We start from the raw sequence: 23734 nt of genomic DNA, 5'->3' as shown, positions 1-23734 counted from the left end.
TCGTGTTCTGTATAGGTGCTAGTGCCTGACCAGTTTGACCTTGTCTGTGGCGTTCAGACTAAATCCCAGGAAAAGAAAAGATCATATGCAGGTTCTGTGTGCAAGTACAATGTGACACAAAAGCAAGCGTGTTTATATAGTAATGTGTGCCTTAGAAAATGTGCCCCACAGCATGCACAATTCGGCTAACTACAATGGGCCATACAGTAAACATGTGACATATGACTCCTGCGTGGTGACTCCAGTCTATCCATATTTTATATTTCTGGGGCACCACCTCACCAGATATATCCGCTTTTGTAGGCTTATGCACTGGTCCAGTATTTTTATTTTATCCTTCTAGCCTCGGACGGTCTATCTCCTTTTGGAAGAAAACTGTATCCCACTTGCCAACCAGGAGCCCAAGGCCAATTTATATCTATTGGAGTTCAAGTCAACTTTGGGTCAGTAGGTTTACCAACCCAGTACAGCACCAAGAATAGAGAGTACGCCCTTCCAAATAGGAGCAATTTTATAAAAAGCTAAGAGACCATGTATTGCTTACGTATATTGATACTTTTATTTGCCATTGTTGACGTTGGTATTATTAGAATATAATCAAAGCCTGAAATAAAAATATTAAAACAATGGCATATCATATGCATGAAATCCTTAACCTTTAAACAACATTTCAAACACAATGGTGAAGAGATCAATCCACCTTTCCACAACTTTTCTCGTGTAAACTATATTCTAGGTAAGTACTTTATTTGAATAAGTCTATGTTGTGATGTGTTAGACTGACAGCCTTAGGGTGGTCTCCCCCCTCCATCTTTTTGCCTACCTCCTTCATCTTTCTGACCCTGGTTTTGCTAGCTTTAGGACTATGGACCTTACCACTGCTAACCAGTGCTAAAGTGCTTGTGCTCTCTCCCCTAAACTTGATAATAATGAATCATCCCCAATTGGCCAATTTAATGTATTCATAAGCCCATAGTAAAGTGTGCTAAATATACTCCTGTAAGTTAAATGCTACTAGTGGGCCTGCAGCCCTTATTGCTCCACCACTTACATAGCCATCTTACCATGTTTCAGGCCTGCCATTGCAAAGACTGTGTGTGCAGTTTAAAATGCCATGATGATCTAGTAAAATAAACCTTGTGCAAGACCCAAACCTTCCCTATTTTTTAAATAGAAGTCACCCCTAAGGTAGGCCCTGGACAAACCAGAGGGCAGGTTGCAATGTATTTAAAAGGTTGGACATGTACTTTTAGGTTTTATATGTCCTGGTAGTGACAAACTCTCAAATTCCTTTTTCACTACTTCAAGGCCCATCTCTCCCATAGAATAACATTGGGATTGCCTTATTACATTTTATAAATGTAATTCCCAATTATGAGGAGATAGACTTTTCAAGTTTGGTTTCTCTGGAATCACAATTTTATAATCCAAAGTTATGGTGAAGTCAGATTTGCAATTCTGAAAATGCCACTTTTTAAAAGTTGGCATTTTATTCCTTTAGCCATTGGTGCCTGCAGCCTGTCTCTGATAAATGTCTGGGGGAGACATCAACGCAGCTACGAGCAAGGTACTTTTGTTCGGTGGTCTTCACTGGGTTCCTACATGCAGCCCACGAGCCTGAAGTTTTAACTTTGTCCCGGTCCGGCGCGACCAGTAAGTGCTTATTCCTTCTAAGCACTATTTCAGTTTGTTCTTTAAAAAGTCAAATCTCAAGTACTATTCATTGGATATTTGTCATTTTTGTCTTGATTTATTTATGAAATTAAGTTCTAATTTTCTAACCTGGTGCGAAATCTTTTTGTGTGATGTTTGAAGGGTTGCACAAACACTTACACATTGCCTCTAAGTTAAGCCTGACTGCTCTAGGCCAAGCTACCAGCGAGTGATCACAGGTTAATTTAGGGTTTGCCTACTTTGTTCCCTGGCCAGGATTGTGGTTGTTGCTTCACTAGGGCTTATGCCCAAGTCAACCTCAAACCCAATTTCTAACACGAGACAATAGCAGATTCTGTTGATGATGCCAGTGCATTCCATTCTTGATCTGAGAGTGAACTCAAATCTTGGTCCCGCACTTAACAGTGTATCCCAAATCTGTTATTTTGTGATCTTTTTTTTCTTTCAATTCACCCATCAACAGTTTTGCCTTCAATGGGGTAAAGTCAGAATTAGCCGCCAGGTTAGTCACATAGGGGGTGATTGAGTGTCAAAGCTAGAGGTTACAAAACATTATTTTGTGAAGCTCACATTTCTCCTACATGTCCACAAATGATTTAAGCCCCCCCTTCTGACATCACATCTCCTGGGCGGAATATGCCTATTGTGTCCCGTTGTTCAAATTCCTTCAGTATTGTCACTTCTTTCTATTTAGTCCCCACCGACAGAGAATTTCTGCAGTGACACTTATGCCAATTTCTCATAGTGAAGTCGTCAGCTAGGAAACTGCCTTCTCCTGTACTCTAATTGAAACAGGAGATTGCAGAGGTGCACAGATGGTAACTGTGCAATTATTTGGCAGATGTCCTTTTACTGCACACTTCAAAATGAAGTCCTTAGTCTCTTGTTTTACACTGGCTATCAAATAAACCTCACTACCTTTATTTATTTATATTTTTGAAAATCTGTTTTTTGCTGCCCTCTCTTTTAAATACTTTACATTTTTCTTCTGATTGCTGAAGAGAGGCCCAAATCGTCCTACGTTACCGGCTCTCAAATGTAGGTGAGCTACTCCCAGAATATCACCTTGAAATGATGATGTATTGATCAATAAAAGTAGGTTTTCTTTTAAAATAAGAGCGATCTGTTGTCATTATATTTACTGATCTGGAATACAGAATATAAACTCATGTAAAGCAAGTTATCTAATGTTTCTCCAATTTTTACAGGTGGTCACTTTGTGGTATAGAGCCCCAGAGGTTTTACTTCAATCCAGTTATGCAACACCAGTTGATCTCTGGAGTGTGGGATGCATCTTTGCAGAAATGTTTCGTAGAAAGTAAGCACAAACTTTAATACATTTTGCTATACTTGTGTATTTTCTTTAAAATAGGCATTGCACTGGTAGGGATTATATAAGTACTTGACCAAGCCTCGAAAAATTATTAAAATGTTACTCAACCTAAAGGGCTAGTGACTTGAATAATTTTTAATGCGCTTGATCAATAAACTGGTCTCAGATTATGTGATTCTAGGCAAATATTTTGTTTCACCAAGTAACCTTTTTGTTCATTATCATATATGAGAGCACCTTCAAATATGAGTTTGACATGTCTGCAGTACAAAAAACTCTTTAGTTTGATTTAGTACATCAAACATTTGCTCCATGTATACTAAGAATCTAGCCGACGTACAGGGTACACATGACTAGGCCTGGGCGGTAAATTCCGTTCCGCTCGCAGAATTTGCGTAATTTGCATAATTTTGCGTTCCGTGGAGAACGCGAAATTGCCCAAAATTCTGCATTCCGCGACTTCACAGCATTTTTTGCTTGTTCGCGTTCTCAAATGCGTGTTCGCGAGATATTTCCCCCCCGAGCACGCAAACAGCGATTGCAAACAGTAAAAAGGCATTGCGAACAAGCAGTTCCGCGTACTTGCGGAATTTTTGCGTGTTTGCAGAGATTTTTTTTACCGTTTCGCAGAGATTTGCGTAACGCGATTACGCAAATTCCACCCACCCCTACACGTGACCCCTGACTTGCCTCTTAATTCACTAATAGCATTGTCATCAGGATTGGGGAAGGCATATTTATCAGTTCATGATTATAAAACTCACTTTTAGTGAATATATCACTATAGTATGATGTGGTAACTTATTGTAATTTACAGACAGCTCATTTCCATTGAAGTGGCCGCAAACTATCAACTATGAGGTTGCAGCAAATATTTATCATTTGCACATTAGCAAGTAATATGTTCTGATTTGTTTTGATCCTATTAAAATCTTTGTTCCCATCACACTTCAGGATTACAAATATAATGTGCTGATATATTTTAAAATATTTGTACAGTTAATATGCAAACTATTTAAAGTTTGTATGTTAGAAAAAAAAGTGATATCCTAAAGCTTTTCATTTAACACTGTCTGTACCCCAGGATGATTGTCCGACAGATTACTTTACAAAATCCTATAACTTTGCTGTCAAAGAAAGAAAAGTAAATACAAATTTCCAGAATAAAATAAACCGCAATTTGTAAGAAAACATAAGCTGATATGACGTTTGTCTTTGAAGGCACAGCAAATGCGACAAGATAAGAACATATATTTAAACGCATCTTTATTGCTCATTCACTTTCTGAATGAATAGGACACCTGTTCTTTTCCAGCTCTATCTCTAGAATAGGCTAGAAGGCCTTAATAATAGCTTGTTTGAACTGATAACATCTGATTTGCATTCTTTAGTGGGAAAGTAGACTTTTCCAGGCCTGTTGGCCTTTATAAAACAACTCCCCAGAAAGTGCTTTACTGTATATAAATATTGCTTCTTATAATATGTTGAAGCTTCCCCTTGAGTTAGGCACACAGGATATTACATTTTCTTTTAATAGTGAGAAATTAATATAGTGACAACCTCACTCAAAGTCATTACTGACACTGTCCCCAGGCCTGCGCTTTCCAGGTACAAATTATTGTTTTTATGTGTCTTAGTCTGATTGTTCAATGGAAGCAAATCAAGACCTCAACTTCCAGAATTTATTAGGTTATCACACGAAACCATTACCGAAAACAAGATCCCGACTACCCTGAATGGGGTTGGCCATCCTACTTGGATACCAGATTGGAGAAGAAAGTATAAGGGCAACCTTTTCGATTATGCCTAAATTGACAATATATGATCCTATTTACTGATAGGCCCATATTGTAATGGGTTATCTATTCTGTAGCGCACACATCTAATTGTGATGCACATGTCCCTTTAGATGTCTTATATCTGTGTTATAATTGGTTAAATAGTTTCTCAAAAGAATTTATATTTTTCACATGTTGTCCTTCCATCAGCACGAGGAATGTGTGTGTTTCCATGTAAACAATAGAATCATTTTAGGTTTGGTTGCTTGAATTGCATACTAGCAGAATGTTTGCCAAATCTACTGATATAAGAGACGTAAGAGGGCTGGTGTAGAAATCAGAATCCTAATCTGCATGATTGGTGCTTGGCGATAAATGGAACCATCATGTTTTATATGTAGAGTTTAGCCATTGCACCATAAGTATATAATATTTCCTCAGGTCAATGGCCCCTGATGATAAAGTAGTGTTTACAGCTGGATGCTGAGTTAACTTTAGAAGCCAGAACTTGGTGTGTCCGAAGTAGAGAAGACTACTTCCTGAAGCTATGATGTATTCACACAGGTGGAACTTGTATTAAACAGGTGTCCACGAGAAGTTATATCTGATAGATACGTCTAGCCACAGATTCTTTACCCTAGAATATTCCCCTGGCATCAGACTGGATCCGGAAATGTTTTGTGAGCAGTATCCCTGCACGCCATTATTGGCGTCATTCAGCTCAATGCGGCGTCATCCGCACAGCAAGTGACATTTACTGTGCTGATGTCAGTTACTTTCCACGCCAGAAGTGCAGAGGTACGAAATACACTAACCACTGGTCTGGAAAACTAGTGCCCTGAAAGGGAACTACCCTGTCCCTAGAAATCAGTTCACAGAACATTTGGTAAGGAATCTGCGGCTAGATAGAATCTTTACCAGATATGGGGTCACTGAAGGTAAGTAACTTGTTCATCTGATAGAGAATACTTGCCGTACATTCCTCACCTTAGAATAGATAGGCCAGATATACCTCCCCGGAGGTGGGTCTGTGGTCCAGTTTAACACGAGGAAGTCCTGCAGGAGCAAACAGGTAAAATGCCTATCTCTACAGACTTGACTGTCCAGACAGTAATGTCTGGTGAACGTGCGTAATGAGGTCCACGATGCTGCCTGGCAGATATCCAGGACCAGAATTCCATGAGCTAACGTAGTGCAATGAGCACACAAACTCTCTGGGGGTTCCTTTTTTGCCAATGTGTAGCAGATTTTGATGCAGAGCACAATCCATTGAGAGATGATCTGCTTCTGCACGGCCCATACTTTCTTTGCTCCGACATACTCCATGAAGAGTTGGTTGTTCACCTTGAACTCTTTCTTGCGGTCAAGGTAGAACGACAACGCTCTTTTTGGGTCCAGATGCTGAAGTCGCTCAATCAATCAGAATTTTGTATAGCGCGGCTACTCACCAGTGAGGGTCTCAAGGCGCTGGGGGGGGGGGGCAGGAGCTGCTGATCTGTCTGGGTATGGAGGTTCAGTTCCTCCTCATCAAAGGGATGAGGCAGAGCAGAGCATAACCAGTAGGCAGAGTGATCGTCTGGCCTACATAAGGTTGAGTGATCACTTTTGGAAGAAAGGAAGCTCTCGTACGAAGCAACAGTTTGTCTGGGAAGATGTTAAGAGAAGAAAGCTTGGATGACAAGGCCTGAGGCTCACTGACTCTCTGGGCAGATGCTATTGCCATGAGGAAGGCAGTCTTGCTGGTAAAGAGCCTGAGTGGGCAATTGTGCAGAGGCTTAAAGGGAGCACACATAAGGAAGGTGAGGATGAGATTCAGATCCCACTGGGGCATAACGAAGGAAGTGAGGGAGAAAATATGTTGCAAACCTTTCATAAACCTATGTATAATATCGGATTTGAAAAGGGAAGGTTGGAAGAATAGCAGAAATTGCAGATATATATCCCTTAACAGTGCCCAGAGTAAAGCCCTGCTGGGCAAGGAAAAGAACAAAGGGGAGCACCTGAAAAAGGGGGGCAGAAAGGGGATCAATGTGTCTTTCTGAACACCATGCCACAAATTCAGCTCAATGTCAGGGATAAACCATCGTAGTAGAGGGATGCCTGGCCCACTGAATCATGGGAACAGGGCAGACCAAACTACCAAGCCAATTCTTATACTGGAAAGGAAACAAGCTTCCGGGGACCGGTTTCCAGTAAAAGAATTGGCTTGGTAGTTTGGTCTGCCCTGTTCCCATGATGCACTGGGCCAGGGACAGACTAATTTGCATGTAGCCAGGCTCTGAGCTGGGATAGTGCAGTGAGCTAAAAAACGGTGATGGATCAAGCCCTGATCTGTTGACTGGGTAGGAGTGTTCTGCTTAATTCAGATACTCTGTCCATCACCACCCCCTTGTCTGAATCGTTTTGTCCACCATAAGCGTGGAAGGGTATGCTCAGACATGAGTCCCTTGCTCACTGCACCATCAGGATTCAAGCAACCCGGGCCGAAGACGGCTGTAATGCCAGAAACCGGTCCCCGGAAGCTTGTTTCCTTTCCAGTAAAAGAATTGGGTTGGTAGTTTGGTCTGCCCTGTTCCCATGATGCACTGGGCCAGGGACAGACTAATTTGCATGTAGCCAGGTTCTGAGCTGGGATGGTACAGTGAGCTAAAAAACGGTGATGGATCAAGCCCTGATCTGTTGACTGGGTAGGAGTGTTCTGCTTAATTCAGATACTCTGTCTATTACCACCCCCTTGTCTGAATCGTTTTGTCCACCATAAGCGTGGAAGGGTATGCTCAGACATGAGTCCCTTGCTCACTGCACCATCAGGATTCAAGCAACCCGGGCCGAAGACGGCTGTAATGCCAGAAACCGGTCCCCGGAAGCTTGTTTCCTTTCCAGTAAAAGAATTGGGTTGGTAGTTTGGTCTGCCCTGTTCCCATGATGCACTGGGCCAGGGACAGACTAATTTGCATGTAGCCAGGTTCTGAGCTGGGATGGTACAGTGAGCTAAAAAACGGTGATGGATCAAGCCCTGATCTGTTGACTGGGTAGGAGTGTTCTGCTTAATTCAGATACTCTGTCTATTACCACCCCCTTGTCTGAATCGTTTTGTCCACCATAAGCGTGGAAGGGTATGCTCAGACATGAGTCCCTTGCTCACTGCACCATCAGGATTCAAGCAAGCCGGGCCGAAGACGGCTGTAATGCCAGAAACCGGTCCCCTGAAGCTTGTTTCCTTTCCAGTAAAAGAATTGGCTTGGTGGTTTGGTCTGCCCTGTTCCCATGATGCACTGGGCCAGGGACAGACTAATTTGCATGTAGCCAGGTTCTGAGCTGGGATGTTGCAGTGAGCTAAAAAACGTTGATGGATCAAGCCCTGATCTGTTGACTGGGTAGGAGTGTTCTGCTTAATTCAGATACTCTGTCCATCACCACCCCCTTGTCTGAATCGGACTGATGAGAGGCGGCAGCTGTGATGAGTAGTGGGAGTTTGTTCCATGCTTTAAGTGCGACGTATGAGAAAACTCGACCTCCAGCTCTATTTCTGTGTATGCATGGGAAGTGTGCAAGTAGGAGTTTTTCTGAGTGGAGGTGTCTGGTTGGTGAGTAGAACTTAGGCTGAGTGGAGGAGTCTGGCTGATTGATAGAAGGAGGGGGATTGTTCAGGACATTCGAGCCTGTGTTATGTAGTGTTTTGAATGTGTGGGAGAGGTAGTTTGTGTATTGGGAGCCAGTGGAGCTACCTAAGGTGTGGTGTTCATGGATAGTTGGGTATGAGTCTGGCTGCAGCATTATGGGTGGTTTGTAGTCATCTGGTGAGTTTCTCGGTCATACCAACATAGAGGTTGTTCCCGTAGGCCTGAATTTATGTGAAGAAGGCATTGGTGACTGTTTTTCTGTTGTTGCTCATGAGCTAAATGAAGAATCTCTTCAGCATCCTCAGAGATTGGAAGCAGGACGTTTTGATGCCATTGACTTCGCTAGGCATGTCCCACTTGTTCTCAATGATGATCCTGTGGTTCCTTCAATGGGGGTGGCCCAGAGGTCGGCCGGCCCCCAGGTGGAGGCCAAGGGTGAGGTGTTTTTTTCTGAAGATAACTACTTCTATCTTTTTGGTATTGAGCTTGAGACAGTTGGACTACATCCATTCAGTGACCTCGATCATGCAGATGGTGAACTTGCTCCTTGTAACGGGGATTTTGTCCGAGAGGGACAGTAGGAGTTGTGGTTTGTCAGTGTATGAGAGGATGTTGATGTTGTGGGTGCATATGATGTTGACTAGTGGAGTCATATATGTGTTCAAAGAGGATGGGTCTAAGGATGAACCTTGAGGCACTTATCCGATGAGTTTCGGGTTTCCAATAGGTATGATGCTAGGCTGCCCGTTTGAGTTCTTTCCATCATAAAGGAGCTGATCCAACAGAAAATAGATCCTTGAATGCCCATAACATGTAGGTATGTGATGAGGGTGGGGTGTGATACCATGCAGAATGCTGCCGAGGGGTCCAGAAGGATGAGGACTGTGGTCTCCTTTCTGTCCGGGATCATGCAAATGTCATCTGTTGCAGTGATAAGTGTGGTTTTCCATGCTGCAGTTGGGTCTAAATCTGTACTGAGTGGTAGATAGGAGCTGGTGGTTGACAAGGTGGTCAATAAGGCATCTGTTAATGATTTTCTCTCAAACCTTGGCCGGGTATGGTAGTTGGAACATCTGTCTGTATTTTGTGAGCTTGGTTGGGTCTGCCACGTGTTTCTCGAGGAAGTAGGTGATTGTGGCATGTTTTCAGGCTTCCAGGAAGGTGACTGAATCGATGGAGAGGTTGATGATCAGGGTGAGGACTTGCCTGCTGTGCATGAGTCCCTTGTTGGAGGTAAGGTGGGGACGGGGGTCTGACAAGGCTCCAAAGTGCATAGACTTCACAGTGGCGGCTGTTTCGTCTATGGTGATGGTGAACCACAAGGTCAAAGTCTGACCTTTGTTTGAGACTGGGAAAGTTGCTGCGATGTAAAAGGGGTCTTGTTGTGGGTCGAAGCTGTTGAATATGGATGTGATCTTGGTGCAGACAAAGTCTGATAGATTGTTGTAGATTTCTTGAGAGGGAATGATGGTGTTGGAGGTGGTTGCAGGTCCTGTAAATTCTTTCATACTTGGCATTTTATATGTAGGTTTTTCTTTCTGAAGGTCCTTAATACTTAGAAATTGCTAGTAAAATGGGGAATTAGTCATAAGGTCTAGATAACTTCCAATTTTATTTCAGTTTTAGAATTTACTACCGAATTCATGAAAACTATTCCAAATACATGTTATTGTTTATCAAACAAATATATCACCCGGCCGTGGCCCACAAAACCAGAGCTATAACAAGAATAACCACGGCCCATGTTGCTTGGAAAAAACACATTGTTCTCGATGGTAAAGACATAAAAATAGTTATAAAAGTTGGCAATTTACGTAATTCGTACATTTTAATAAGCATCGTGTTAATTGAGAGCCGTCTATGCTCAGGTAGGTAGTTTTAGCATCTGTACATTTCCTTGTGCTGATGTGGATGAAAATGGTTAGACATAAACATCTGCGCTCAATGAATAAAACCAGACATATTTATAAAATGTACACTAATGCCCAGATAACTTACAGCTTTTAAGTTAACGATATTTATTGGTTCGCAGTGCCTTTGAAGTCTTTACAGTCTGCCACTTGATGGTTCAAAATGTTATCAATAAAATGTTGTCTCGTAATGTTGAGGTGTCGGCAAGTTGCAGGCCACGGCTGTGCAGTCGCGGTTTGGAGGGTAGACCCTTTTCATGCCTCCACATAAATGCGATTTGTGGTTCGCAACCCCCCTTTTATAAGGCTTTTCTGACTCACAAAAAGGATTTAGTATTTTGCAGTTGCAAAAACGTGTAATTTTGGGAATGTCAGAGTTTTGGACCACAAAATGATTAGTACATCCGGTCTTTAATTTATTATACATGCTGTTCAAATCGACAATGTTAGCATTATTAAACCCTATACAGGTCATAAGAAAACGTATATAACGTTTTGCCTCAGCTCCGTTTTTCCCTGAAAATTCTCAAAACCACTTGTTGACAGTTATTGTGTTAGGCCTCAGCAGCTGGGCTGAATCAAAGCCGTTGGTGGCGTTTAGTAACATCACTGTGGTTTGAGATGGCTGTTAGCATGATGCATGCCGGTAAATCATGCCATCGAACTGTGGTTAGGGTCGTAACTTCCGCCCGCGCCAGACTTTTATTTAATAAGAGGTGTTCATGCTTAGATGAGGCAGGCAGACCATAAACTAAGGAAACTGAACAACGTCTTAACACCTACCTAGGACTAGCATTTGCAATGCAATCGGACTCGCCTTTGGGACCTTATATGTATTTACCTATGCAGCACATTTGTGGGTACAGCCATATTCACTGTTCTAATGTGCACGAAGCAAGGAAAGGGTGCAGTACCACAGGCTTCCCATCCTGTGATTCTGGATAAATCACTTAATCTCCCAGTGCCTACAAGGACAAAATAAAGGCGACCTTGTGTAATGCAACTGTTGTGAATGTATGGCGCTCCAAAAACCTTGGGGCGAGTTTGCGCTACATAAAAAAAATGCAAACAAAAAATAATGTATGAGGTATTTATACAAATTCCTGCCCACTATCTCCCTTTGTCTTCATTTAATGCATTCACTTTTTCATATTGGGTGTAGAACAGAATCCTTTGTCATTTTACAATTGTTTACTCTCCACTGACCAGCTGGCGATATCCATCCAAGTAAGTCGAAGGTGTTTGTTATTGTTAAACGTCTTTCAGAGATGGCTGCCTTAGGCTGACAACACCATAGTAAATAAAAGACACAATGTTTTACAACTGTAACTGCGTTTTGATGTTTTGCTTTGTACACACTACACTAAAAAGTGGTAATCCTTGATCGGCACCCCACATATGAGAACCGAGCCATGTGCCCTCTCGTACAGACGATGCCAGGCCCTAAAGTGCAGGGAAGAGATCTACGCTCCATACTGTTCACTAGAAGCTAAGATCAAACACCCGTGCCATGCACTCTCTCGTGACCCCAGAGTGAGGGTAACCGGATAATTCAGCAACAATCACCAAATGGGGTGAGCTGCCATTAAATAATGCCTGGGCCGGGATTAAGTTTAAGACTTTGACACTGCAAAAGTAGTTCTCTTTTATAAGGACATAATGGACTGGAATTTCCCCCACGTAGTGGTGATCCCTGCCACGAAGAACCAGCAATGTTTAGAGATAGGACATGGTGTAACATCCAAAGCTGCTGATTTTGGAGCTGCGGACCCGGGTTCGAGTCTCAGAGTCCCCGCCTTGATACAAAAAATTAAATTCACAATGTTAAAATAGAAGAAAAAAAATTGAAAATGTCAGCCCACTATCTTTTTTTGTCTTCTTTTAATTTATTCACATTTTCATTTTGGGTGAAGATAGAACACAATCTTTTGGCTTTTTACTATTGACCAGCTGACGAAATCCATCCAAGTAAGTGGAAGGTGTTTGTGGTTGTTAAACGTCTTTGAGAGATGGCTGTCTTAGGCTGAGAACACCATAGTAAATAAAAGATACAATCAAATATCCGAGCATTACACCCTCTTGCGTGAACACCCTGTACGACCCCAGAGTGCAGATAATAGAACCATTCACCAGGGGTAATAAACACTACATAAATGCTAACACCATACCATTATAGTGTATGACTTAACTGTGCACTACAAGCACAGTAGACATTCTAAGCCTTGTATTTCACTTAGTATTGGTTGGTGGTTCAATATTCACACAACCTCCTTCATATTGTGAACTGGCCATAATAGTCAGTCAGTCAAAAAGGCTTTATTTCGACATATAAAATATCTTAAAAAGCGTACATACAAGTAAAATTCATTTCAGAGCATTAAAAACTAAATTCAAGTTTTTGTTAAAAAAAACCCTTGCATGATTTAAGACTGCAATTTATACTGTTATTGTTTGGGGGAGAAATAATTAAATTACCTAAAATAGGCATGGTTTTAAAGCAGACCATAAAAATAAAAACTTAATTAAACAATTTGTCTGAGTCTTTTTGACCGAATCCGCCATGCCCACCCAAGATACTTCGAGGTGGCGCATACATAAAAAGTACGAGTGTCTGAAAGAAGAATCCTTAGTGCCACATTACAGTGTCTAGTTCCCAGTGTACGACACATGGGTTTTAGCCATTTTGACCGTGGGACTTTATAGGCAGGACACTCGAATAAAGGGACCGATTCATGGTGCTGTGGGCAAAAAGGGCACCAAGGAGCAGTCTGGTAGGGAATTTTCCAATGACTAGTAAATTCCTTGACGGGGAGAAGGCCAATTCTAAATTTAAAATACAGAGATCTTTCCCAAGGGGCTGAAATAATGTCCAAATACAGTTCTCTAATGGGGACATCTTTGGACTCCATGAAGATTCTGGTCGACTTGCAAATCGAGGTAGAAGAATTCCTTCTATTCGCCACCCAGTTCCAATAAAGCTGTTTTATCGTTGATTTGGGCGGGGCTGTCTGTTGGTACCATGCTTCTTCCAGCCCCAAATTGGTGAGTAATGCTTTGATGTCCGTTAGCCACTTTATTTTCGCCCAACCTGTCGATCTTAATATCTCCCGCAGACCATCCGCATAACTTGAGAGTTCAGGGACTCTCCAGATGCGGGCCCACAGAAGCAAAGGGCGTAGCTTTGCTAGATCTTCAATCGCCCGACAACCCATGTCCAGTTGCAGAGGCAAGATGGGGACAGAAGGGCCAAGGGACATCAAGCTTCTCAAGAAGGTGTTCTCAGCTCGAGTGAGATCTTTCAAGTTCGACATTCCCCACAATTCCGCCCCGTACAAAGCGGCGCTTACTCCTCTGGCTGAGTAAATATCCAAAACTGCAGCTATTGGTTTGGTTGAGGCTGCTCTCTGCTCTTTCAGCAGGGTCCCGGTTACTCTTTTCAAATTTAGCAACATTTTGGTCAGATGCTGGTCCCATTTCATGGAATCCACCAGCCGGATACCCAGATAGTCAAAGGTCTTGGTCCTGTCCAGTGCGACAGAGCCCAATGTTGGTGGAGGGCCATGTTTTTGCGGAGGATTCAAGATAAGATACTTTGTTTTGTCTGTATTTATACAGAGTCCTCTTTGTTTGCAAAAATCGTCAAATCCAGAGAGAAGCTGTTGTAGGCCCATTGGCGATTTTGACAGGAGCAAAGTATCGTCCGCAAAAAGCAGGGTGGGAATTAAACGACCTGCCAGGCGAGGGGCATCTGCTGGTATCCTTGACAAGTGTTCCACCACCCCATTTACATAGAGCGAAAAGAGTGTTGGGGCAAGAACGCACCCTTGCCGCACTCCTCTATTCACATCTATTCTTCGGGTCTTTTGGCCATTCGGACCCCAGCGAATTTGGGCATAATTGTTTTCGTGGAACTTCATGATCAAGTGAAGCAGATAAGGTGGCAGGCCAAGATCACTGAGAACTTTCCATAAGTTGTTTCTGGGGACTAAATCGAAGGCCGTCCGGAGGTCGATAAAGGCAAGATATAAAGTGCCCTTCCCAATCGTGACGACCTTCCAGTGGATCATAAGTAGCCTTAACGATTGTTCAATTGTTCCTGTACCAGTTCGGAACCCTGCCTGGAGATCCGAGAGTATCCTGTTTTCATCTGCCCACTGCTGTATTCTGGTTAGGAGGACCTTGCCTGCTACTTTTTGCGAACAGTCTATCAGGCTAATCGGCCTGTAGTTCGCTGGGTCTTCTCTTGAGCCTTTTTTGTGCAGAGGGACCACTTCGGCGGCCATCCAGGAGGCGGGCAGAGGAGCACCCGCCAAGGCAGCGTTCAAAACAGATGAAATTAACATACTCCAATCGCCTAGGTCTGCACGGAGCAGGTCGCCCGGGAGACCATCGGGGCCAGCCGCTTTACGCGGGACAAGAGATTTTATTGCACCTTCCGCTTCTACCTTGGTGAACAGACTTTCCTCAAGTCTCTCCTTAACTCGAGGGAACTGAGGTAATACGAAATCCATTGCTTCAGCTGCAGTTGCCGTGTACAATTTCGAAAAATGTGAGTACCATAGGTCCTCAGTTATGTTGCAGGTGATGACTGTGTCAAGGGGTCTGTTTTTTTTGCGTAATAAGTCCCAGAAACCTTTTGCGTTTTCTCCAACACTGGCGATTCGAAGTTTCTGCCAAAATTCGTCTTCCCAGTCTCTCCTTGCTGTTTTAAGCTCTGCTTTATAGCTTTTACGTTTGGTGGCTATTAAGGATACATCTCCACTTTTTACAGCCAATATCAGTGCTCTCTTTCTAGCACGACACTCCTTCGAGTACCATCCGGGTTTGCCCTGCCGCTTGTCGCGGTTAGTGTTTCCCTTTTTTACTTTGGCCTTGAATAGGTCCCCAATTGACAGCGAGACCTCGCAGAACAACGCTGTGATCCGATTTGGGCTGACAGGCTCATTTTCTAGAATGGCACAGGCTGTAGAAGTAACCGCTCTGATACATAACAGTTTCTCTTCATCTATTGCCACTTTGTCCCATTTCAGGCGTCTTAAGCAGTTTGAGGGAACCACCCCTCCCAATGGCCCTGTCGCTAATGTATCAAGGTTTCCACAAGCTGGGTGAATCTTCCTCCACCAATATGATAGGGTCAGGGAGAGAGCATTGTGGTCGCTATCCAGGGAAGGTAGGACTATCATATCCTTCATGTGAGCCCACAAGGAAAAGTTTAGAAGGATATAATCAATCCGGGATGAGTGACCAACCCTGTTATATGTGTGTGCCCCCGCTAAGTCTGAAGGTGTCCTCCCGTTGGCTGCTCTCAGGCCATGCTCCAGTGTGAGGGAATTTAGCTGGATGATTCTGGGGGTCCAACTGTTTATAATTGGAAGATCAAGTGACGGGACACCTCTCCTTGAATCTTCGTCATATAAATCCAGGGATTCATCGGGCAACAAGGGCTCGAATGTACAATTAAAGTCCCCCATGACCATAATTAATGAATCGCTGCTACACTCACCCAAAACTACCTCCAGGTCCGTGAGCGTTGGTGACAAGGCTCTCCCAGAGGCCCCTCGAGTGTAGATGTTAATAATCTCCAGTTTTTCAGCTCTCCTCGGGCATGTTACAGTGAGGCGCATCAAGTCTGGAGATTTTTGGGGATGATGGTGTACCCTCCGACCCAAGGAAATGTCTACCCAAACTAAGAGACCACCATAAGGGCGACCTCTTCCCGATGTTGGAATATCTGCCGGGACAAAAAAGGAGGTATGGCCCACTCGGTGCCTTGGTTCTACGCACCACGTCTCTTGGAATGCACAGACTGAGTGGGGTTCAATAAGTGCCACCCAGTCCGGGACATCTAGCTTGCTGTTTAAACCTGCCACATTCCAACTAATGGCTTTCAGGGATGCATGATGCAGGGACTCATCGCATCCGGCGTTCCCACCCTGTGGACCGGGAGTTTGAGCTCCATCCACTAACTCAATATTCACTGACCCGTCGCCTGGGAGAGGGGACATAATTAAGTTAGGCGGGGATTGGGGCACAACAATGCTGGACAAGGGTACCTCCCCAACTATGCGTATTGTATTGACCCTAGGAGGGGAGGCATTGGTTACCGCTAAATTATCAAGTCACCAACCCCAACCCTGTGGAGGGGCTGCTTGAGTAGGTGTCCATGCCCTTGCTCTGGGGTCCAAAGTTGGATAATGCGGGAACCATGCTCCTCTGCCCCCACCTTGAAGGGATTTTTTAGGCCCCATTAGAGGAGGGGGGTGATAGAAGTACCCCAAATCCCTAGTTTGTATGTCGCAGAAGTTGTAATGCGACTGCTGACTACAAATCATGCCTGCTGCTCTGGGGTCGTTGAAATTGATCAACACACAATCCCCAGTAATATCCTTACGTCTGTTACCAATCCAACCCACGCGTCGGACGAAGGCTATTCTACCATCGATATGCCCTGGGAGGGGTCTATTAGCTTTGAGCCAGGAGAGCGTCTTGTGTTTAAGGTCAGAGTATGACTCACAAGAACCCTCTTCAAGCTCAGGGACCCCCGTTAAAATTACCACATAAGGCTTACAGCCAGGGGGAAGGCTAGCATTTGGCGTGTGCCTTCTTGCCCTGTCTTTAGCCGGAGATTTTACAGTGGTTTTTGTTGGAGGTTTGGGCTCGGCCTGCTTAGAAGGAGTTGGAGGGGATGGGGTTGTATCACCCTTCGTTGCGATCACTGTGCTTCCAGGAACCTTGGTGTTAGGCACTATAGGCTTGGGATTTACAACAAAGTTAACCTTAAGTGCCTTGGGAGCCTGGGTACTATCTTTATTCCTTGGTCGGGCCAGACTAGACTCAGGGGTAGGAGTTGGTGATGGGGGTGTGATTCCGGAGTTGGGTTGCTGCAATTGGGGAGCCTTTCCCGAGGCAGACGTCTTTTGGCAAGATGTAGGCTCAGGGTGGGCTATAGTAATAGAGGGGACTAAGGGGACAGCACCGTTCCTTAGCCCTCCATTTTCTTCAACCTGGGCCTTCGCGTGAAATTTGACTAATGATTTCACCGCGTAAAAATTGTCCAGCATTGACTGTTCAAGTGAGGCTAGTTTGCGAGTGAGGCCATCAATCTTATCTACGAGAGGCATCACCACAGACTTAATTATGCTCTCAACTTGAGGGAAAATGCTAATATCTAAAGGAGCCATTTGGCCAGGGGTGCCCTCCAACGAGAGATCTCCGGTGTGGGTCACGTGTGATTTTGGGTGAGAGACCTGATTTGAACTAGTGCCCCCTTTAGGTACAATGTTCCTACTTACTTTACTCTGGGGCTTTAGAGAGCCTCCCCTGCGGGGGCTAGCGGGACGCTTTCTCTTCTTTTGTAAGACTGGGCCCAAAACTAGATTCTCTGCAAGTGTGGTTTGGGGAACTACGGCTCTAGGAGTACTGACTTCGGTGTGTTCTACAGTGAGTGGGGAATTCACAGCATCCCTAGAAGGCACAGGGGGGCTAGAAACTTCATGGGTTTCAAGATTGCAATCCAGAATTTGTCCCCCAGGTGGTGAGATACTTTGGACAGAGGAATTGGAGTGTGTCGGGTCAAGTACAATGCTTGGTGCAGTGGTAGTTACCCTTTCTAAACTAGCCCTAATCCGACTTACTCTCTCGTCAATTGTTGGGGAATCAGTAATCAGCAATGGAGTTAGGGGAATATGTCCAGGGCTAGCAGCTAGGGCAATGGCACCCAGAGATGAGCGCTTGTTAGACATACTCGTAGAGTCCCGGGATAACCTTCGTTCTGCCAGGATTATCTCCTTTTCGACTATGGAAACTGCTCGAGTTATAAACTGGTCCATAGTGCCTAGAACAACGTCTCCTGCAGATTTCTTTGTCTTACAGGATCGAGTACCTGAAGCCATAGTCCAATACGCTGGGTGCACACTTTACGGAGCCAAGGGATATGGCCCAGCCCGGCCTCTTCCGGCCCCGGACGGCCACAGACGGCCCGCCCTTTGCCCGGGCTTCGCTCGGCGTCCCGCTAGCGTCCCGCTAAGCGTCAGGCAGTTTGTTATATAGAGGGCGTTGCAGGTGGGGGCGTGTCAGAAGGTGGGCGCGTCCGCTCTCCGGTCTGGGGAAGCAGGGACTCCTGGTCTACTGAGTCCCTGCTTAGCGCCGGCGAGATTGAGCTTCCAGGCGCCTCCCAGGTGCAGCACGCAGATCACCTCTCCCTTCCTTGACCGCGAAGCGGCACCCGCGGAGCGGGTGCGGCGAGGTGCAGCGGTGATTTCAGAACCCAGCAGCAGTAGGAGTAGTGAGGGTCCAAACGGGTCCAAAACGGCAGCAAACAACCACTTTCAGGTGGGTCCCAGCGGCTACTGCACACGCCCGCCTTTTACTCCTGGACAGGCGGGGGCGTGTCAGAAGGTGGGCGCGTCCGCTGAAGGACTGGGTTCTTTGGACCCAGCGGTGCCAGGGCACAACACCTGAAACCTTCGTGGGTAACCTGCTCCGGCGTACAAGTCACAGAGACACGGGACACTTCCTTCGGCGTCAAAGAGTCAAGGTTTATTTACTGCAGGGAACACAGAAGTCACAGGAAGTACATCGAGTGTAGTTCGGGGAGACTGCTTCAAATTGTATTTGTGGATCGCTCCTTTTATACAGTTTTTACCCATAGGATAACATGATACACAATAGTTTACAACCTGGTTCCCACAAGTCGCTCTCAGAGGGGTCGCTTAGATCACTTTGAAACACACAAGATCCGGAACATAAGTGCGGAAACATTTGGCGATTCCCAACTGTAAAAACCCATCTTCCCACCATTAGCAAATTCCAATCAGCAGTAAAGTAGATCGAAATAGGAACGAAGACAGGTGCAGAGGAAGACGGAGACAGTAGGGAGATCGAAAAGGGTGTAAAAGGGGAGTGTCAAGAAGCACGAGATACAGGCATCAAAGGGACGTGCCTAATGAGATGCACGACTGAGACAATAAGCCCGTGCGGCAAGATGAGCCTCGAGCGGCGCCATCTGCCTTACAGTAGCATCCCCCTCGTCATAAAGACACTTTCAAAGGACATGTGTCTTCCGCCATATCTTGGGAGTCCCAGGGTCGCGAAGCGGACAACGTCCGTTCGCTGGCTACTTGAGGGCAAGAGACAAAATGGATGCCGTATCTAAGATGGAACCCGTGGGTACAGATGACAAACCCACATAACAAACGAACGGTTTAAGTTAGCACAGCGAAACTGCGCACACTTACAAAACTCGTCATTTGCGGTTCATAGATACTAGACTCGACCATATTCGTGCGAGTTAAAAACACCACTTACAATCGTCACGGAACCTCAGACGCTCCTTTTGCCCTCATGTAGGCAAGCACTAGTCGGAATCATATTCGATATTCATCAGACCATCAAGATGTCGTTGTAGCATAGCTCTGTCCGAGCGATTCCCCTTGGTAGCAGGTGGTTGTCTCATACACGTTGTAGCACAGAGGCCACATAAGGCAGGACCACACTGCACACAAAGGCAACACGTGAACAGGAACACTACCACAACCCCGATGATCGTCAGAATCTTCCAACCCCAAGTCGACATCAGGCCCCAAAACCAACCGAGTAGCGTCCAATCCCCTACATCCACGTGTATGGATTCGGAGATCTTGTGCAACTTCGAGATGGCTTGATAGACAGTAGGAGCATTATCTGGAATGAAAATGCAACAGCTCGAATGGATCACTTTACATACCCCACCGCGATCTGCTAAGACAACATCTAAAACCATACGGTTTTGTAATGTCATAAGTCTCTCCGCCTGAAGTTCTGTGGTGATATTACCAAGGGCACTGGCAGTAATGTTAGCTGTCGATTCTACCACTCGAGTCAAATGTCTCAGGTTCCTACTATTAACCATAGGTCCCCAAAACGGGAGGAAACCCTTGAAAAAGTCTCCTGCCTCTTGACCGGCAGTATCCTCTTCGCTAATTACGCCTCGTACAACTCTAGTCTTATGATAATCGGCATCTACAGTAAACGTCGGAGGCAACAGATTTGCAACAAAACATGAGCCCATGAAGTCTGCGGGCAACCATGTATATGCACGATCATGACAGATGAAGTACGTACCCCTGGCAGCCAGAAGCACAGGGATCGGGGACATTGACAGAACGTAACTTTCAGTGCAAGCACTTACTCCAAGTGAGGCTTGCGAGCCACGACCCACGATACAAAAATTACCAGTGTGGGGTACGACCCATATCGGAGGCGAGCTTTTAAGCTGCTTTTCATTAGTGAACGTACTATATTCCCCTCTATCCGGTGCCCTATAGGCTTGTACCTCTGCCTTAGGGATGAGAAAAGCATCATAGATCTCATCTTCCAAATCCTGTATTATCATCGATACCACCCACTGCCACGAGGTAGGACCCGGTTTGGGGGAACGTTCTGGAGAGGGGTGGAAACCTAGTGCGCTTCGAAGCATTGTTTGGAATGCTCGAGCTGACCCTTGGGAACTATACGGTAACACCAGATATGGAATTCCCTTACCCGTAGTATGTGGCATCAACCCACACACCCAACAATTAGTAGTGTTAACCACTAACTGATGCTGATGGAGGAGCTGGATAAAGGAATTGTTGCGGAATTCTACACGTCTTGCCTGTTCGTGTTCCGGTAGAATATAAAAGGAATGAGGAGAAGCAGTAGAAGTAATGTTAGAGCAAGGAGTAGGAGTAGGGGTAGGAAGTAAGAAGTAAGACATAGTGTAATACACCCCACCCGCCAAAAATGCAGAAGCAGTTAAAAACAAAACAAACAACTGGGATACAAAACATTTCGTACGACTAAGTTTCTGCAGCTTGACTCTATATGCCTGAGCTCCTTCCAAATCATTCAGCTTCGAAAATGCCATTTCCCTACGACCGTCCGCAACGTTTCTTGACGCACTTCGTTCTGTGCAGCAATAGTCAATCCCCAGGAGTTCCTAGGAACCGACGGTCTTTAACCTAGTGTCAAGACCTACTGTCCAGAAGGAAGTACGCGTGCGGCCCTACGGCCCTCAATACACAATATGTATTTTATTTAGCACAAAAATCAGCTGTGGAAGGGAAAAGATACAAAAAATCTTAATACACGTACAAACAATTTTCAATCATACGAAATGTTCAAAGTTGATCAGGGGAAACGAGGATATTGCAGTTATCAGTTTTTAGCAAAGCAAGAAAACAATTTTATTTGTCCTTAGTATGAGAACGCAAAGAATATCGATGTTTCCCGGGACGTGTCTGCACGTCGAACAAAGGATCTGTCGAAGAGACAGCGTCCTGCTGATCAGTTCGTTGGTCTGGTCTTGAGTCTCTTGCTGACAAATGTTCAACAGTGGCTTTCTGCTGCGCTGAGGGTTCTCCAACAAGCTGTGCGTCGCTAAAAGGTACAAACGCCGGCAATGTTTCTGTTTCTGTTGACGCAATGCCTTTCCTTACCCACGGGTCTGCCGACAAAGGAATAGGGACTCGCTTACAATGGGTAGCATGTACCCAATTTTTCCGCCCCTCAAGACGAACGGCAGTCCTCGTGGCCAGGAGCACCTGGTAAGGTCCGGTGAAGCGAGGGTCCAGATTGTTTTTTCGTGAAAAATTTCGGGTAACCACCCAATCTCCGGGCTGGAGCTGGTGGCCTGGACCCTCCGTCTGCGTCGGCAAGGCGTCGTAAACCTGTTGATGAATTAACCTCAGTTTAGCAGTCAAGTCATGTAAGTAATCAATCAACATCGGAAACTCAAGATCAGAGAATATTCCTGGCCTAGGAACCCCCCACACATTCGCAGGACGGCCGAACACTATTTCATAGGGACTGAGCCCTATTCGGGAGTGTACAGTCGCCCTAGTTGACAGTAATGCTAGAGGCAAAGCATCAGGCCACGAAAGTCCAGTCGTAGCTTGAATCTTCGCTAATTTTAGTTTAAGGGTGCCATTGTACCCTTCAACCAATCCAGCTGACTGGGGATGATTGGCGCTATGGAATTTCTGATTTATTCCAAGGCCCTTACACACACTCTTCATCACACTTCCAACAAACTCACTTCCGTTATCTGACCACACGACTCTAGGCATTCCATACCGAGGAAAGTATTCCTTCAGTAGGATTTTCGCAGTAGACAAAGCAGTATTGTTTTTGAGGGGATAGGCCTCGATCCATCGGGAGAATGCGCAAACCACAACCAAAACGTATTTCAGGTTATTGCATCGCTCCATATGGATGAAGTCCAATTGGATCACCTCAAAGGGATACAAAGGAGGAGCAAAACTGCCAGGGGGAGTTGGGGTTCCTTTGCCAGGATTGTACATTATACACACCATACAATTCTTCACCAAACGTTCAGCACACTTAGTAATTCCATCATTCTTCCACACATCAGCCAACAACTTGCAAATACCTTTCGCGCTAATATGTGCTAACCCATGTGCCATTTGCACAACGGCCAGTACATACGCATCAGGCAACATCCATCTTTTCTGATCTGACAAATCAATCCAGCAACCATTCACATCCAACCTTCCCGTACTTTCTTTCCACTTCATCTTTTCAGTGTCGGTGGCCTCATTCTGAATTGCTTTCACACTCTCTATAGTATTCTCACACATACTTGATTCTGTAGGCCACCTAACCGAATTCGTCACATACATTCGAGTGCTAAGGTTCCGGGCAGTCTCCTTAGCAATCTCATCTGCAAACGCATTACCACGACCAACATCATCCGTCACTTTACGATGCGCACTACATTTAACAATTGCAACTTGAGCAGGCAAAGTCAATGCATCCAAAAGATCGTTCACAAGCTGGCCATGCTGTATTTTCGTGCCATGTGACGTCAAGAAACCACGTTCTCGCCACAATCGTCCGAAACTATGCGCTACACCGAAAGCATACTGACTATCGGTGTACACATTCACACGTTTACCTTTTGCTAATACACATGCTCTAGTAAGAGCGATCAGCTCTGCAGCTTGGGCAGAATTCTGACTCAATCTCGCAGTCTCAACAACAGTATTCAATGTCACCACAGCATAAGCAGTAGTCACATCACCATTCGGCAATTTAAAACATGACCCATCCACATACAGGATGCCATCCGGGTCTTCCAATGGGGTGTTTTTAAGGTCCACACGACCTTTTGTTTCCTCCTCTGTCCGCAAGTAACAGTCATGTTCTGTTACTGCATCTGACTCTGCACTAATTGGTAACAAAGTTGCCGGATTTAGGACATTACAACGTTTTATCTGAATGTGGCTTGCCAAGAGCGTCAATTCGTACCCAGATAACCTCGCACTCGTCAAGTGCTGAGTTTTCGTACGGTTCAAAAGAGTATCGACTGCATGCGGAACCATCACCGTAAGCATATTATCCATGACCAATCCTGCTGATTGTCGGATGGAGACCGCA

At 45.0% G+C, this 23734-nt stretch overlaps 1 protein-coding gene across 4 annotated transcripts in view; it reads left to right on the top strand.

Moving 5' to 3' along the window:
• Positions 1 to 23734, top strand: part of CDK6 (cyclin dependent kinase 6) — a 460135-nt gene that overhangs the window by 340404 nt on the left and 95997 nt on the right. For all 4 annotated transcript variants that reach the window (XM_086941870.1, XM_086941872.1, XM_086941871.1 and 1 more), the window contains exon 5: positions 2883 to 2992. In XM_086941870.1, the coding sequence (XP_086797996.1) occupies positions 2883 to 2992 (110 nt within the window). The remainder of the gene's footprint in view (positions 1 to 2882; positions 2993 to 23734) is intronic.

The sequence above is a fragment of the Lissotriton vulgaris genome, chromosome 10, assembly GCF_964263255.1.
Source record: "Lissotriton vulgaris chromosome 10, aLisVul1.2, whole genome shotgun sequence".
Taxonomy (NCBI): Eukaryota; Metazoa; Chordata; class Amphibia; order Caudata; family Salamandridae; genus Lissotriton; species Lissotriton vulgaris.
Note: the sequence above shows the minus strand (reverse complement) of the source record. Positions and strands in the feature narration are given on the sequence as shown.